The 16,716-nt window shown below is 38.9% G+C and overlaps 1 protein-coding gene across 1 annotated transcript; it reads right to left on the bottom strand.

The window, feature by feature from the left end:
- Positions 1 to 7,668: 7,668 nt before the first annotated feature.
- On the bottom strand, positions 7,669 to 15,663 carry spata2 (spermatogenesis associated 2). Its single transcript, XM_020644901.3, has 3 exons — positions 15,576 to 15,663; positions 13,725 to 14,540; positions 7,669 to 13,373 (listed from the first exon to the last, which is right to left on the bottom strand). The coding sequence occupies exons 2-3, from the start codon at positions 14,073 to 14,075 to the stop codon at positions 12,018 to 12,020; spliced, it is 1,707 nt and encodes a 568-aa protein (XP_020500557.2). The 5' UTR covers positions 14,076 to 14,540; positions 15,576 to 15,663; the 3' UTR covers positions 7,669 to 12,017.
- Between the last annotated feature and the right edge of the window lie 1,053 nt (positions 15,664 to 16,716).

Here is a 16,716-nt window from a genome sequence, read left to right as displayed (position 1 = left end):
GTGCTTATTAAGCCGGGCAACTGGCAAAGGTGGAGACCTAGGTAAGCTGACCCCCTGCAGTGCACTGTTTTTTGGACATGGAAGGTCACCTTCCTTAAAGCCCTGACACACCAAGGAGACCGTCGGCCGTCAGTGAGATAAAGTTGAGCTCACTTTCACGCACAGCACAGACTCTGAGACGTCTTTGATCAGCAGCAAATAAGGCTGTTTAAATAGGAAATTAATTAATTAATATATTGAAAAAAGGAAGACACCAAGAAAGTATTTTTGTTGAATATGAAGTTACCAGAAAAGTAATAGCATTGTAGAGAGAAAAGACAAGGTCACTAGTCTTTTTGTATGATCTCTAAGATGTAAGATGTTTTGAAGTTGCCTAACCAATCTGTCACTATTTTGATGTTTGACTAAAACCTCTTTCATGTCTTCAACACAAAAACTGTTGTTTATCAGGTTAAAGACAACAGGGAAAATATTCTTTTGAAAATGATTTGTTGGTTATATGTAATCTTATGCAGTGCACAGTTTGTTGACACAGCAGAATCTATATGAATCTGTGACATAAAAAAGTAAAACATGCCTTTCTGCAGTAACAAACTATGAAACATAACTTCCCCAGTCCACCAAATAGTCCTAGGAACTTCCAAGGGTTTGTTCTTCAAACTAAGTGAATTCATTATCTCCTGACAATTGAAAGATGAAGATGAAATTAAGTATTCTTTTCAAAAGTGTTAGTTTAACGGCTTGCTATGAAATAAACACGGGGTACTCGTGAACCAAACAGAGATTCTGTCTGTGATAGTTCACATACATACTGTGAAGTAGTGTGCTTTTTAAGCTCAAGAACAGTAATTAAAGGGTTTTAGTGATGGATTGCAAGTCTGTAAAAGGTTAGGGGGTTTGACCTTTAACACAGTATCCAAACTTAATATATTCATATATTGATATATAGATTGTTTCTTTGGTTGGATATTAACAATTAAAGATGCACCAATAGATCAGCATGTGACCGGAATCTGCTCAGCCCTCAGAGTGTTATTAGAAAGTTTGACCTAATGGGAGAAGTGTCACGTTGCAGGAAATATAATAGGTTGGTTTTGATAATTAACAGATATAAACATGATCAAATCTCTTTGCAAACACAAATAACAAACAGAGGCATACTGGTAAAAGTCTGTAGTGATCATTTCTTCAAGAGTCAGGGAAAATTCATCTGAAGAGAGTGAATCAAACATATTCAATGATACATTATTTGATTTATCATTTTGTTACAAACCTTAGGCTAAAAAGTGTGGCTGTTTGAATCTTTCTAGACCAGGTAAAAATAGGGAATCGGAATTGTACGAAGAATTTGCAATCGCTGTATCTCTATTAACAACTGATATATTTAAATGCTTAGTTTATATGTAGTGCATCCATTCCATCAACAACTTGTAGACTGGCACTGGTGATGTCGAAGTTGTCTTTGTTGAGCCAGAGACAGGTGAGAATATGCACACACTAGCAATAAAAGTTTTGAATCAAGTCCAAGCTACCATAGGCAGCAAAATGGGCGAGTCCTCTGGGTTGGAGAGGATAATGGGGACATGGGGAGAATTGGAAATACTGTATATCGAGCAAAGGGTAAACTGACGCATTAAATCATAAAGCATTCAATAACAGCATCTGAAAGGGGTGTTGTGAGCTCTGTTCAGACCAGACATGACAAAATGGTGAACACGAAACCTCCTAATAAAAGAGTATTTTATCTAAAGAAAGTTCTTCAGTGAAGAAGGGAAGATTTCTTTGAGAATTATGTGGGTTGTGCCTGATTTATCCTCCTATAGTTTAAGCATATTGTAAATTTTATCACAGAATTTACAAAAAGCACAATGTCTTCACATGTCTAATAAGTACATTTGAGGGCGCGGTCACACTGGCAATCCATGCCGTGCCCAAGCACGCTTCAACCCTAAAGTCCAGTTCGTTTGGCCAGTGTGACTGCTCCGTGCCGTTCTCAGGCACGGTACACTTCCGTGGCTTTGGCACACTTCAGAGAGGTGTGCTTCGGAACGGTACACTTCATGCACAAGCACGAGCACAAGCACATGGGTACACAACGCTGATAGCCTTCATTATGGAAAAAAACAGAGTTTCATGGCCGTATCTGACTAAAATGACACAATATAAGCCACAAAGTAGCTGTCATATTCTCTGTGTTGTTCTGCGATGTGCGGCTGAGGACTTGGCCGTGCATCTCTTTTATCTTTTTATTTATTTATGGCTGTAACTGATTAAAATGACTTAAAGGTCCCATATTATGCTTTTTCTGGTTTTATATGCCCTTTAGTGTGTTTTCCAAGTGTCCTGTGCATGTTTAGGCACATCTATGTGCAAAAAAATTCAAAGTTCGGGGAAACGCAGCTTCTCCTACCTCCTCCTGTTAGCTGTAGCATTAGCTGCATGTAACGCTCGGTTCTAGCCACCCTCGATAAAAATTTGTCAGTCCGACGTCATTGTCAGTGTGAGATCACTGATCTAAGCCCGTTGGCTCGTTGTGGCAAGCCCTGCAGCTCATGTCCGAGACGCGTGCTGAGCAACTGACCAATAATGACAGAGCGGATCGGCAGACCAATCAGAGCAGACTTGGCCCACGTGGGGTCTAACAGTGGGGGCTCAGCAGAGTGCAGCTGACGGACTCAGAGCGTAGAGGGAGCAAGGAGGAGCAGTACATGAAAACAGACACTTTTATCGGAGAACGTGAACGTACAAAAGTAGGTACATAGATTAAATATACGAACCCCAAAAGGGGCATAATATGGGCTCTTTAAAATAAGCCGCAAAGTCAGTAAAGTAGCTGTCATGCTCTCTGTGTTGTTGTTGTTTTTTCTGTCCGCCTGTTTGTAAACTGAGCATGCTTAATAACATAATAACATAAAGCATGCATGTATTGTATTATGACATTATGTACAAGAGGTAATCATGCTTAGGCACCCCATACCCCCGCTGGCCGGTATGGGGCAGCGGGGGGCAAATAGTGGTTGAGGACGGCACGGTACAGATTGCCAGTGTGACCGCGCCCTATGATGCTTAAATCACATTTCTGACTGGATCTTACGAAAGTACTTCAGTTATTTTCAGCAGTTTCAATGAGAGGCTGATAGAAAAATTCCTCTTAGGGTCGCAGAAGTACATTTCATCACTGACACAATTCAGAGACACTTGACAACGACAAAGCAATCTGAAAAAGTGAATGGAAGGATGAAGAGATGCTAGAAGCCAAGTTTACAATTTATACAAAAGCAAGTTATAAAAGACAAGTTTTTTAACTAAAATGTAAGCGTAGTTCAAAGTAACTTGATTATCTTTATAACTGTTATCAGGGATATATTCCAAAGAAATTGATTGACGTCAAGAGTCATCTTTCGTTGAACTCAACCTCACTTCTCTTTCATTTTTATTGTCGATAAAAGAGTGGATTTTTTTCAGGGGCTTTGATAATTTAGCACGGGTTAAGAAAAAACAACTTTAAGAAAGCAAAAAAGGATTGTGAAAAAATGACAAGGGTCAAAGCCATGTGCATTTAATCTTGAGTTAGTCTGAGCCATTACAAAAGACTGAATTATATCCAACAATCAGTAGTCAAAGCATGTCTCCTGTGATTAAGAAATTAAGCTATAATTTCTATGGAGATTAAGCTTCATCTTAATCTTAAAAACTACATACAGCGTGAGGAATATATCTTAAAACCCAACTTAAAGAGCGCTTTTAATGCTTTCATAACCTGAAAAATACAATTTCGGTTGTCTAGATGGGCTTTGATCAAGGCCAATCATAGTTTTTAAACAGATGAAGAAAAGAAAGTTCACCCGCCCTCAAATCACTGCTGCCAGTAAACAGAAGAGTTATCTTCCCTTGCTTGTCTACACAGAACTCAAAAGTCTTTTCAGCACACAGCTCTTAACAACCAGAGTCATGGCACTGGTCTTCTTGTTATACTGAGGGTCAATTCAAAGTTTTATGAACCTGCCTTTAGCTGCTGAATGGCCTCTCTTAGTACCTGAGATGGGCTCAGAAACACTTCTTTTTAAAAGCATGGTGAACCTTTTTTTCTGACTCGGTGAAAATAAGCCACCTAAGAAACTAAACAGTTTGAGTGTTTGTATTTGTCATTACCAAGCAGCATCAATGGTTTTTTTTTTTGGAGTTAAAAGGCCCTCCATGTTAAAATTTCCAGATGTAATAAGTCTGACCAGATATATATAAATATACAAGTGTAAGAATCACTGTATTTGCTCTGATAAAAAGTTGTCTTACATCAAGACAATAAGATAAAGGCAACTTAAAGCAATGAGCTGCTTCTAACAGTCCTTTCAAGGTTTTGTGTGTGTGTGGCATGAAGACATAAAACACGATTAAAAGCATCAATATGATGTTACTTAATCAGGAAAAGCTGAAGTTTAAATAATTCAATCTGCAGTTACTATAGTCAACTTCAGCAGAATGACTTGTGCATAATTTGTGTGCAGTTATTTTTCTCCTGATGTTGTTTTACAATTAGACGAAAATTGGAGACTTAATTGGAAATTAAACAAATATATAATTTCCAAAACTGTATCCACATTATCTATGACACTGGACAAAGGTCTTTGTGTTTTTCTCAAGAAGACAATAAAATGCACACGGTGGCTGTATTAAAGAAATTTTCCCAGTAAGGAAGCTCACATTGGTGAGAGTTGAGTCTTTGGTATCCATGATAAAACAGTCCTGTCAAGCCTTTTTAACCAATTAGTCAGAATGTATAGCCTTGACTGGCCTTTCTTTATCTGATTACCAAGGTCCTTAAAGCTGTCTAAACTTTGCACGAAATACCTGTTGATAGTCAGAGGGGCTTGATACCTTGCTTCTTCCTAAATTCCACTACCAGCTCTTAAGTTCAATTATAGGTGGTTTCCTGACACTAGCTAAATTATTTTGTAACTCAGGTCATCAAGCTTCTAAATTCTAGTGATGACCCTGATGACTGTTGATGGGTTCTTATTCTTGTTTTGAAGATGATTTCATGGACATTTTTTATATATTCTCAGTTTTCTGTTGTTACCTAATGAACTCTAGTATTTATATATTTGATTTTTGTTCACAGTTTATGTTGTTTCTATTGTCTAAGTCTATGTGCCTGTGTTTCTATATGTTTTTCATGTTGTTGTTCACCTGGCTGCAAACCAAATGTCCCCTCGGGGACAATAAAGTTGAAAGTTGACAGCTGAAACCTGGTCAAACCCACGACACTTGATGATGGTGCTTGGGCAAAAAGTAGCAACACAGTCATGTTTGTGCAGTAAGTACAGCAGGGGACTCAGAATACTGCCCTGGGGTGCTCCCTTGTTAAAGACAAGCAGAAACCTCTTGTGTGTAAAAATTAAGACAACGCAGATGTGGAAAAACCTGCAGTTCATCGAGGCCCCCCGAGGTGAGATGTGACGTAAAAATAATGACGTGTATATAGTGGACACAGCAACAGAGTTCGCTATATGACACTATAATGAGAATGTTTCCTTTACATCAATACTAAGTGTAGTTGGAAGGAATCACACTATCAACAAACGAGTGGAGAACAACATACTGATGAACAGAAAACAATGTAGCGGTCACATGCATATAGTCGATGCACTGACTCCATTCAAAGGATATAAACGTCACCAACTTCTCCTACTGGCTCGAGGTGAATTCCCTGAAAAATATGCTACTGCGTTCTCATCAGCTCACTCGTACTTCCTGAAGAAAAATACTTGGGGGCTGGCGGCAGAAATTCCAGGAAAAGTCTGTGTTGTGTTAACACATATAGTTCTTCCTGGAAATATCTGGAGTTTTTCTGCAAGTGTGAAAGCTCTAACACAGTAATGATAAGCGACACAGCGCAGACAACATAGCAGAACACCAAGAGGTCTGTATGCAACTTTTTTTTTTTAACGATAAAAAAATGGCCATCACTATTTTCTAGCAGTGCTCACCTTTTTCCTTCTCTATCACTCAGTAACAGCGGCTTCATATCTGTTCATGACGCTCTTAGTTGAAAGTGTTTGGTAATCCATGGTTTTTAGCTTAATACAGATTGAACTGAAGTTTTTGGGTACAGAAGCTTGTTTATTAAATCCATCACAAACTCCTGATTCATTCACAACGTACATGGTGGTGTCCAGAAATGTTCTTCAGACTACGTCATGAATTGCAAACTGTAGGGCAGCAAATTATCAGCCTGGCCATTTCTCAATAGTAGCATGTGAGGTTATTAAATTATCAAGAGCATGCCCCACTCATCTTCCCCCACTCACCTCATTCACACAAGATTGAGTCTTGTCAAAATCGTTACATGTGTGCAGGTGTGTAGTGTTAGGTAATGTGTCATAGTATGTGGGTGCATAACAAACAGGACAGTAGTATCTGTAGTGGTATCTATATTGCCATGAGGAGTGACATGCTTTCAGATTCCCGAATGTAGCCTAATGATCTTCAACTGTGGGATGCAAACTGTGGGAATTTCTGATGCTGGAATCTCAAGATGCACATTTCTCAAAATCATTCAATTTTTTCAACAGTTGTGGTTAAATGTCACTAAAAAAAGAGAGAGAAGATGGAAATATATGTTAGATGGTTCATCTAACATATATTTTAATGCATTTTTCATTAAATATATATATCTATATATATATAGATATATATATACATATACACTGTGCTGTAATTGTTTCTCTGGCAGTCTCTCTTCAGAGAGACCATTTAATGACCATCACCAGTTAATGCTGCTGCTGGTCATGGATTTATTCAAAGGCTAAGCAGTGTGCCATCGGTCATCATCTCTTTTTCTTTTTTCTGTCTCTGTTTTCCTCTCTGTATGTTGCAGTCTCCCTCGAGGCTGGTAAAGTTTGAAAGTCAGCACAGCTCTGACATGTCCCTAGAGGAGAGAATGATGCAGGGTGTAGGGACTGGCACTCACTCAGCATTTCAGTGACTGTAGAGGTCCCAGTGCTATCCATCTATGCCATATCATCTCAGCTACAGCTCATATCTAACATTCGTTTTTTGAAAGGTAGGCCCTGGTCCAGAGACAGATGCAATCATTTGACCAAATATGGAAGTCTATTTATACAAGTGATGAGCCCCAGGCTTTGGCTCTCAGTCGATAAAGCAAAAGGAGCCAAAACCCTAACCCCATTCCAATATGATCCTCCTGTAATGGATGAAGCCTTACACATTAAGTCGTTATATGAGGATCGACATGTTGAGAGTGTTAATATAGAAATAGCTGTAACCTAAGCTTTGATTGGTTTTTAAATTTTGCTACTCAACTGGCTGCTAGTTGTACAAGTGATTATTAAATTACAGGAAATAACCAAAAACTCAAAAATGTTGTACCACTTTGTATTATATCAGGAAGTCCTACATATTGAGCTTTTGTGTTGGATTTGCTTATTATGTTGAGACTCAAATTCATAGTCCTGTAACAATCCTTTTAATAGTTTCTTAACATATTTTTTCTGCGCTGCTCAGGCTCTACATGTTGGATAACCCCATTTGTAATTCGATTTTGTACCTTTGCAATTGATGTGTAAGTGGTATGTTGTACTGCACTAGAACAGAAAAACCCTAATTTTATTAAATATCAAATGACCAGTCTTTCTTGTCTTTCTAAAATCATTTTTCACTGTTTTATTGCAGCAAGTTCATGTTTTCAATAATGCATTACACAATACCCACTTATGGACTGACTTGGCTAATCTGAACTTGACCTCTACTATTATAGAGAAATTGCGTTTGAATTTTTATCTGCCTCTTCATGCCTTGTTGAACAAACCATGGTCAAAGTTTTGTCTGCCAAGACAATGGCATGAATTCTATGACATGCATTGAAGGAATGAAGAAAATGTTGGCAAAAAACAGTAATTTTCATCCTGTCTCTTACAACTCAAAACATATAAGTATTGATTTAACACTAATATAATAGCCAGGCAAGTAATTAAATCCAGTGTAAAACATGTGTTGAGCTAAAAAGCAAGTAGTTTTCTTAAAAAGACTTAAGTGGACATGAATCCCTAGTACTTATTTATTGGTATTCAACACCATCTAGTGGTCAAAAGGGATACCGCTAGTCAATGCAGAACAGGAAAGCTTGTTCCATAAAATAAAGCCAATTTATGAATTCTGAGTGAGCTGGAAGTAAGATATAACAGAGAATGGACATATAAGGCTTTGCTAGTTTAAAAAAAAACAGCATCACCAAAAGATATAACACAAAAATATCAAGACAAAAAAGTTTTTTTTTCCAGAATTTTATTCCTTAAATTATTTTATAAAAACTCATTTATGTTTCAATATAGATATATAGTTGTTTTTTCACCGATTAACAATTTTGGCTATTTTCCCTTTCCACCCCCATACTGTTCATAAGGTCCATATCACTTCACATAGACATTGTGCAGTGATCCTCAGTGTCAAGGTAAGAGGGGGGTGGAGGGAAGGAGACAGTGGTTGAGGGTACAAAGGTATAGGACTGGGCCTTGTACAGAGCATGCCAAGAAAGGGGCTGGGGTAAAGGGAATGGAAAAGGGGCTGCCTAACTACACAACCACTTAACGTCAGTAAGATAACCACACAAAGAGGTAAAGGGAGTATTGACTTCCACAATGACTGGAGTGTGTCTGATGTGGGTTAAACCAATCATGTTCAAATGGCTCAATGTATTCCATGACACAAAATAAAAATAGCTCTGTTGTTTTTCCAATGTCAGTACTTTTACACTGATTAATGAAAAGTAAGCTCAACATCAGATATTTAGCCATGACAAGTCAGTTGTTCACTAAAAGATTAAAACAGTGTCCACAAACTTAGTAGCAGCCCTGAAGACTGTTTAGCCCTTTGTAGTGACCCACACAAATGATCAGTTTACCGATCAGAGTCAAATCCACATCCCATAGTGTGCAAGTAGGTATCTATGATTATTCCCTTTCAGAGCTTGTTCAAAGGCCAACATCTACAAACACAAGGCTAAACTTCAGCAAAACCACCGTTTATCTTACATAAACTGTACAGCAGGGCAAGCAACAAGATTTAGTTTTCTACTCCAATAAGATATTTGTTCTTCATTTGGCAAATATGATCACTCTTGCAACATGGCTCAATACTTCTGAAAGTCTTCTTTGTTGCTGGTATGATTTACATTACTGGAGTTAATGGAGTAACCAAATTACAACAATGATAAATATTCAAACAACTCAAAAAGGCTTCATTAGAAGAAAATAATCAATTGCACCTCTCCCCTTAGACGCAAGTCTTTTGTGATACCCAAGTCATTCAAGGTTGACCATAGAGAATCTTTCAAAGCTACATCCTATGATAAAAAAAATCCCTTCTTAAGGTTGTTCAATATGATAAAAAAAAAAAAAAGAAAAGCACAGAACTCAGCTTTTGAGGGAGGGAATGAACTCAAGTTTAGGATCAGACATCGCTCCCTGGAACCAAACATGTGTTTAGATATCAACTTCAAGCAATACAAAATTTGCAGTTTGACTTCCTGTCAAAAACATAGTAATGACGAACATGTGAGCACATAGTGTATTGAGTGTGGCTTGCTGCATAATTCTGTAAATATGCATGTTGTGATATGGTTGTGTTTGGTTAAACCAATGCTTGAGTAAAATATTGAATTGCTCTCAATGCCTTCCTTAGCTGTCAAGGAGTTGTGTGTATGTTAAGTCCATGAAGCCTTGCCAAACCATATTAAGTTTAACCACAGGCTTGTTTATCTAAGAACATTGTAAGTGGCATCACTTCTTTCTTGAAATACTCAATGATAAGACAGCTGAATTAGCTTAAGGCATTTAGAGGTTATTCCTGGCAGAACATGAAGGCAGCAATAACCTTAACGGTCTGTCAAAATAACCCAGAGTTTAACTTTTTTTTTTTTTCAAGAAATGTGATTTGAAATTAGCCCTTAGTGTCTCTCAACTGCAATATACTTCATTTATTATCCTTTGTATAAAGCACTAAAGCCTAATCACTAAAGGTAGCCTTAAATTTGATGTCTAATTTTACATGGCAGCAGAGTATATTTACATATGAAGGCTTTGTTTTTAAAGATACCAATGAATTAGTTGAATGGAATTTCAACAGCCAAGGGCAACAGGTTGCGTAACAGCACTTGTATTAGCATCATGCACCAAATCACCCCAAATCATGGGCCTTAGAAAGTGTATAGATGATGATAGATTTAGCAAGTTTTAAAACATTAAATGCTATCTTCTTTTTTATATATATATAAAAAGGCGTTAATTCAACTCTCTGTTCATTTTTGAACTGAGTGTGATATATCATCATCAGAGTTATATATCATCTGCAAGATGTTAGAGTTAAGTTTATTTATGTTGTCCATTGGGGACTATGAGAGACAACGTTCAGTACAATGCAATCCACTACATAACCATCAGTAACCTTCTTGATAGTTTCATCAAAAGTTTTACAGTTTAAGCTCAACAAAGATTGTTGTGAGGCTATTGGATGAATTACATTACGTTCACAGTAGTTCCTGTTTTTTTTTTTTAAAGTCCAGCACCAACATTTACAGAAACTGCAAATGCCCAAACATAGAAAACCTTTTGCTATTTTTCCAGATAACAAAGCCAGGATTTTGTTAAGGAATAAATAAACTCTGCTAACCTTTAAACGGGAGTCATTTATCTGACAATAACGCAATTTATTTGTTGGCGATAAAAGAAAAGGAGTGTGGTTTTTTTTCAAAGTGTTTTCAGAGCTTCTTTGAACCCACAATATCGAACTGGATGTTTAAGCTTAAGCCATTTGAGGTAGACAGAAATCATGTCAGAGTTTACACTTTCACACTGTCTAAAACCCAACCAATAGGCTCATAGGTCAAAGAGCAGTAATCTTCCATTTTTGAGTTATCAGCATGAGACTTCCAGAAACTCCACCTGAGACTGACATGGAACCGCATGATCTGGGAAAGGTGCACTATTACATCATGAACGATGGTAGCTGAAAGAGTGTAATGAAAGGGGAAAGAGTGGGGGGGGGGCTTCAAACTGACACAATGCAACAGGCTTTTGATCAGAAAGAAGTCAAACCCAAAAATCTTCACTGTCTCTAGCCAACAGCAGGATTTCAATCTCAACCAGAAAAACCAGTAACAATTTAGGGTTAATTTACAAGGCATAATCTTTAAAATAGAATATATGGCAAATGACCATAGTCTCAGTATGTCCCTTAAAGATATCTCCCACCCCAAGCCCACTGACACAAGGCTATAAGTCATACATCCCAATGACAGACCTCATGCCGAGATAACAGTCTCACATTGTTCTAGAGAATAGAGATCAAAAATATATACTATTGACTTATTGACTTCCAGTGTATTTTTTCTTTTTTTCCCTACTATTCTTCAAGTTTAAAAAGATCTCCTTTTTCACAATGCAAGCGTAGAGCTCTTTTCTACACACACTCAAATCCACACTATCATTCTCTCACACACTCACACATATACTGTATATATCTATATATATCTATTTATATTTATATACTAGAAGAGTTGTTAGCTGAGGAGGCAAAGTATATATGTCAATTGGACGGAATTCATTAAAAATTAGAAAGATTTAAACTCTTTTCTCCAGTTTCCCTTTTGAGGACAGAATTTGAGGAATTTGGGAAGCGCTAGAACATCACATGACTACTCAAGAGCAGGTAGCAAGAAAAAAGGAAGAAGAAATTGATAAAAGGCCTGAACTTGTACAAGGTAAAGAGATGGGCGGACGATATGGCTCTCTGTGGCATGTGCATTCCAAGGCCAATCTGACAGCCGGAGAAAAATGTACAAAGTTCAAGAGAGATTTAGAGAGCAAAAGACCATCAGATAACAGGGAAAGGTAGTGAATAAGCTGTTAAACAGGAACGGAGCTAAAGCAATTGTGCAAGACTATGCAGCAGGGTTGAGAAAGGGGACTACAAGGGAGAAACAAATATTCCATCTTCCAGATTTATCGGTACACCAGGTGAGATATGGTGCCAGATTTAAAGTTGAGCTGATGGTTGGGAACAAAGCTGTGCTGGGGATTCTTTCGTGTGCACATATCCTTTGCGTACAAACCCATGCATGAGTCACATGACACCTTAGAGCAATTCACACATGTGTGTGATGCACTTGGCTTGTTGCAGAACCCGCATCGCGATCCCCCCAAGCTTATTCGCTCACTGCTGCCTCCCTTTGGCGTTGTCAAGGCAACTGACTTGCTCGGAAACAGCTTCGTGGACATGAGGGGTTTCTCCACCATCTGGGGGTGAGGGTGGGGGTGAGAGTGTGAGTGTGTCAGTGTGAGGGGGTGTGGATGGAGAAGGGCATGGGAGTGTGTATTGGAGTAGACAGAGAGCTTTTCTTTGACAGGAATGTATCCATCAAGGGGTCGTGAGGATTTTGGGTGGTACTCCTGTAGGCCGCAGCAAGGGGAGGGATCCACATCATGACAGGAAGAACAGAGGATCATGTCACATCTCTGGCAGGAGGCCATAGAGGAGCAGCCGATGCCACAGCCCTGACACTTCACACTACCATGAGCTTTGAGCAACCACGCCTCCCTTGAATCCCGAGGCTCTCTCGATGGAGGTCGAGAAGGGATCTGTCTTCCTCCTGTCCCAGTTCCACCCCTCTCAGTGTACAAGTCAATTTCATCCAAGGAGGACAGGTGGTAGGAGGTGTAAGCATCAGCCGGAGGAGGGGACTGAATAGGAAAGAAATCCGCAACAGGGCTATAGGAAGGTGGAGCTGCCACAGAGAAGAGCGATGCTGAAGTGCAGGGCCTGATGATCTCATCCTTCATATCCTCTTCTGTATCAACAAACAGAGGCTCCTTTCTCAGACTCAATGAGGCCTTCAAAACAGGCTTGCTTACAGCTGGGTGCCAGTGACCAGCCCCATCTGTGACATCCACAGATTTAGATGGCCGACTACCTCGCCTCAGGTGGTGGGCATGAGGCCTCTCTATATCCAGTGGCCGCACAGACAGGCGAGCCATATCAGCCCCAAGGCTGTCGCGTCTACGGAGGGCCTCTGCACAGCCGGCTGCGTCATCCCTGCAACCTCTGCGCAGTTCCAGCGCTTCCATCTCTGAGGCCGAACCTCGGGCCAGAGCCACTACCTCTCCCAGGAGACGACACTCTGCTTGGGCCAGGAAAAGCTCAAACGCCAACTGACGGAGATGATTTGTGCCACCTGGGTGCTCCTGCAAATGAAACTGTGAATCGTAGTCACAGGCGTAGCCAATAGTACGCATTAGAGCTCGGAGTTCAGCATCAGTAATGGCAGACTGCAGATGATACACGTATGGGCCAGTGAAGGTCTAAAAGAGAAAAGGGTTCATCAGCATTAGTGTCAGTGATTACAAACAGCTATTTTAAACCATTAAACACCTAATTTACAATTCTAAAAGATAAAGTTCAGAGTATATAATTGCGTTTACTTGCATTATAGAAACTTACAGCATTGCAAAAAACAAAAATTTAAAAATTTCACAAACTCTTTTATGAATTTAATTAGGTCCTCTGGGACTCAAATAATACTTTGTAAAGTAAATTTTGTAAAACAGTAAATCGAATGGTTCATTTGTATGGTGAATACTTCTTGGTTTGTAATATTAATTGTTGGCTTATTCTATATTAACAAACTTTTAAATATTGAAGTATTAGTTCACCTTTATACACCTGAACTCCTTCTTCCAGGGGAACAGCAAGAGATTGGTGCAGATAGTTTCCAACGTGCGAAAAGCTCTTTCCAGACCCCTTAAGTTTCCTCCTCTCTGGTAACGGAGAGAACTCTCAACCACTTCATAGAAACGCACCATTCGAAATCGTTGTCCTGGATCAGGCTGGTAGGCCCCTAGCAGGGCAGTGGCCGTGGAGAGTAGGGCCTCACTGTCCTTGTATCGCCCTCTGTCCCCTTCTGGTGCATTTCCTTTCCTTGTGTATTCCCCTCCACCCTCCAGACGCCTCTCCAGTGCAGTCACATACCTCCGAAACAGGTCCTCTTTTAATTTGGCATCCATTATCAACAGCAGACTATCAGTCAGCTGTTATACTTTTCTGAGAGAGCCGCACCCCTTTTCGCATACCCTGCTCCTTGGTGCCACATTCAAGCATCATTTTTGGTCACCATTATCACCATCACTGTACACGCTGGCACACACTCAACATTAATGAGGTTTTGGACAGGTGAATGAGAATTGAGAAAAAGATGCTGACAATTCAGTTAGCGTAGCTAGGCTGCAGCCTGTAGGGATGCGTTCTAACAGGCATCTCTGGTGTCGACTCAAAGCCTTACTTGTTTCCAGACAAACAGGCCTATGTCATGCAAGATGAGGTCAGGAGGAGCTTCTTCTTCACGCCCTGTTAAGAGTTGCAGAGGTGCAGAGTTGAGTTTATTCCATTCACTGGGTTCAGCTTGTGCAGAGTTCAAGGTCACTCATCTTGAAGAACCCTTTTTCAATGTTGAAATACTTGTTGTCTTCAATCTGTAAAGACACAGAGGAGCTTTGTAAGAATGGGAATTTCACAAATGAATTAAGAAACAAACAAGGATCATATTTATATACCCTGAGTCAGGGATAATGTATACCAAAATAAAATGCAATGTTACTGATCAACATACAGAGAGTTGTTTTTATTTAACAGTGAAGATACAAGGGACAGTGTTCAAAACTACTTGAGTAACAGTGCTGGTGCCCCGAGTTGGGGGGGGGGGGGGGTGAGGCAAGATAGCGTGGGCTGTTTCATGACGGTAGTTCAGTACATAGCAAGGTTAATTAGTTTCATTATGTTCGCAACCAGGACATAACTAGGATCGGGACTAGCCCTTGCAAGACGTGTGTCTTCAGTCTTATGCGCTCCTATGACTATGTGAGCATGTAATCGTATCGTTGTTACATGCATGTAAACCATTAGTCTGCATTTAGCTTTAGCAACTGGAGTCGTTCACCGACATAGTGGTCGAGGAGGATTTTATAAACATTTTTGCCCCCCAAAAAAAAAAAATCTACTGAGGCTTGGAAGAACCGCAGATGAATGGTCGTCCCAAGGCAGGCTGCCCGGCTACATCCGTTCCCTCGCCTTAGCAAAGCATCCGTTTAGCGACCTAGCAAGCACCATGCCTTTAGCCAACAGATCGCCATGCATTACAAAGACACGTATACAGTTTCATATCAGTCCGCTATGACCAATGAAGCTAATGAGAGAAAAGCCTGTTTTAACGTGACGTCTTCATGAAACTCAAACCTGACAACACCCAATGCTGTCACTGGTATGGGCCCCCAACTGAGTATCAGCTAAGCAGTGAACGCCCATTTCAGCGCAGCTGGGCTAGCACAGAAATTGCTTTAGTTAGCAGGGCGGTCTTCCGCTGGATAGAGATCTTTGGTGGTTTTAGAGTCAAATATCGAAAATAAGACCGTAACCCTGACATGACTCGTGTACAATTGTGTCTAATTCTGCTTCTTAGAAGATACTAAATCGTTTTTTAAAACGGAAACACTGGCAACAGCACACCTTACCTTTTACTAGTGCTAGCTGTGACTACTAGCTACGCCTCCTCAGCTGTTGGAAATTCCCATCATCACAACGCGCATGCGCTTAATTCTGACAGTTCATCAGCATCACGGTCCCACGTGCTGTTGGATGGAGACGCAGCTCTCACTCTCTCGCTGTCACTGTTTGATATGTGTGAGTTAAATACATTTGAAGTACTTTAAAGATATGCGCTTATGCCTGCAGTTTGTGCACATTTTTTCTATAAATAAGTAGCCTACATTACAAACTGAAAATCTTTATATATACATATATATATATATATATAAGTAGCCTACATTACAAACTGAAAATCTTTATATATACATATATATATATATATAAGTAGCCTACATTACATACTGAAAATCTTTATATATACATATATATATATATATAAGTAGCCTACATTACATACTGAAAATCTTTTTTTCTATAAATAAGTAGCCTACATTACATACTGAAAATCTTTATATATATATATATATATATATATAAATAAGTAGCCTACATTACATACTGAAAATCTTTTTTCTATAAATGAGTAGCCTACATTAAATACTGAAAATCTTTTTCTTCTATAAATGAGTAGCCTACATTACATACTGAAAATCTTTATATATATATATATATATAAATAAGTAGCCTACATTACATACTGAAAATCTTTTTCTTCTATAAATAAGTAGCCTACATTACATACTGAAAATCTTTTTTTTCTATAAATAAGTAGCCTACATTACATACTGAAAATCTTTTTTTTCTATAAATAAGTAGCCTACATTACATACTGAAAATCTTTTTCTTCTATAAATAAGTAGCCTACATTACATACTGAAAATCTTTTTTTTCTATAAATAAGTAGCCTACATTACATACTGAAAATCTTTATATATACATATATATATATATATAATTAGCCCACATTACATACTGAAAATCTTTTTTTTTCTATAAATAAGTAGCCCACATTGCATACACTTCACATCCAACAACAATATTAACCAGCAACTTGCAACTGCAGTTTTTTGGAGAATGTTTTGGATACATGTAAGGGCTTAAGCAGTCACCCTTTTCTTAGGTGTGAACTACTGTTTACTTTTCTGTCAGTGTACGTTTCCTTATTCA

This window comes from Labrus bergylta, chromosome 12, assembly GCF_963930695.1.
Source record: "Labrus bergylta chromosome 12, fLabBer1.1, whole genome shotgun sequence".
NCBI lineage: Eukaryota > Metazoa > Chordata > Actinopteri > Labriformes > Labridae > Labrus > Labrus bergylta.
The sequence above is the reverse complement of the archived record's forward strand: the minus strand, read 5'-3'. Positions and strand labels throughout refer to the sequence as shown.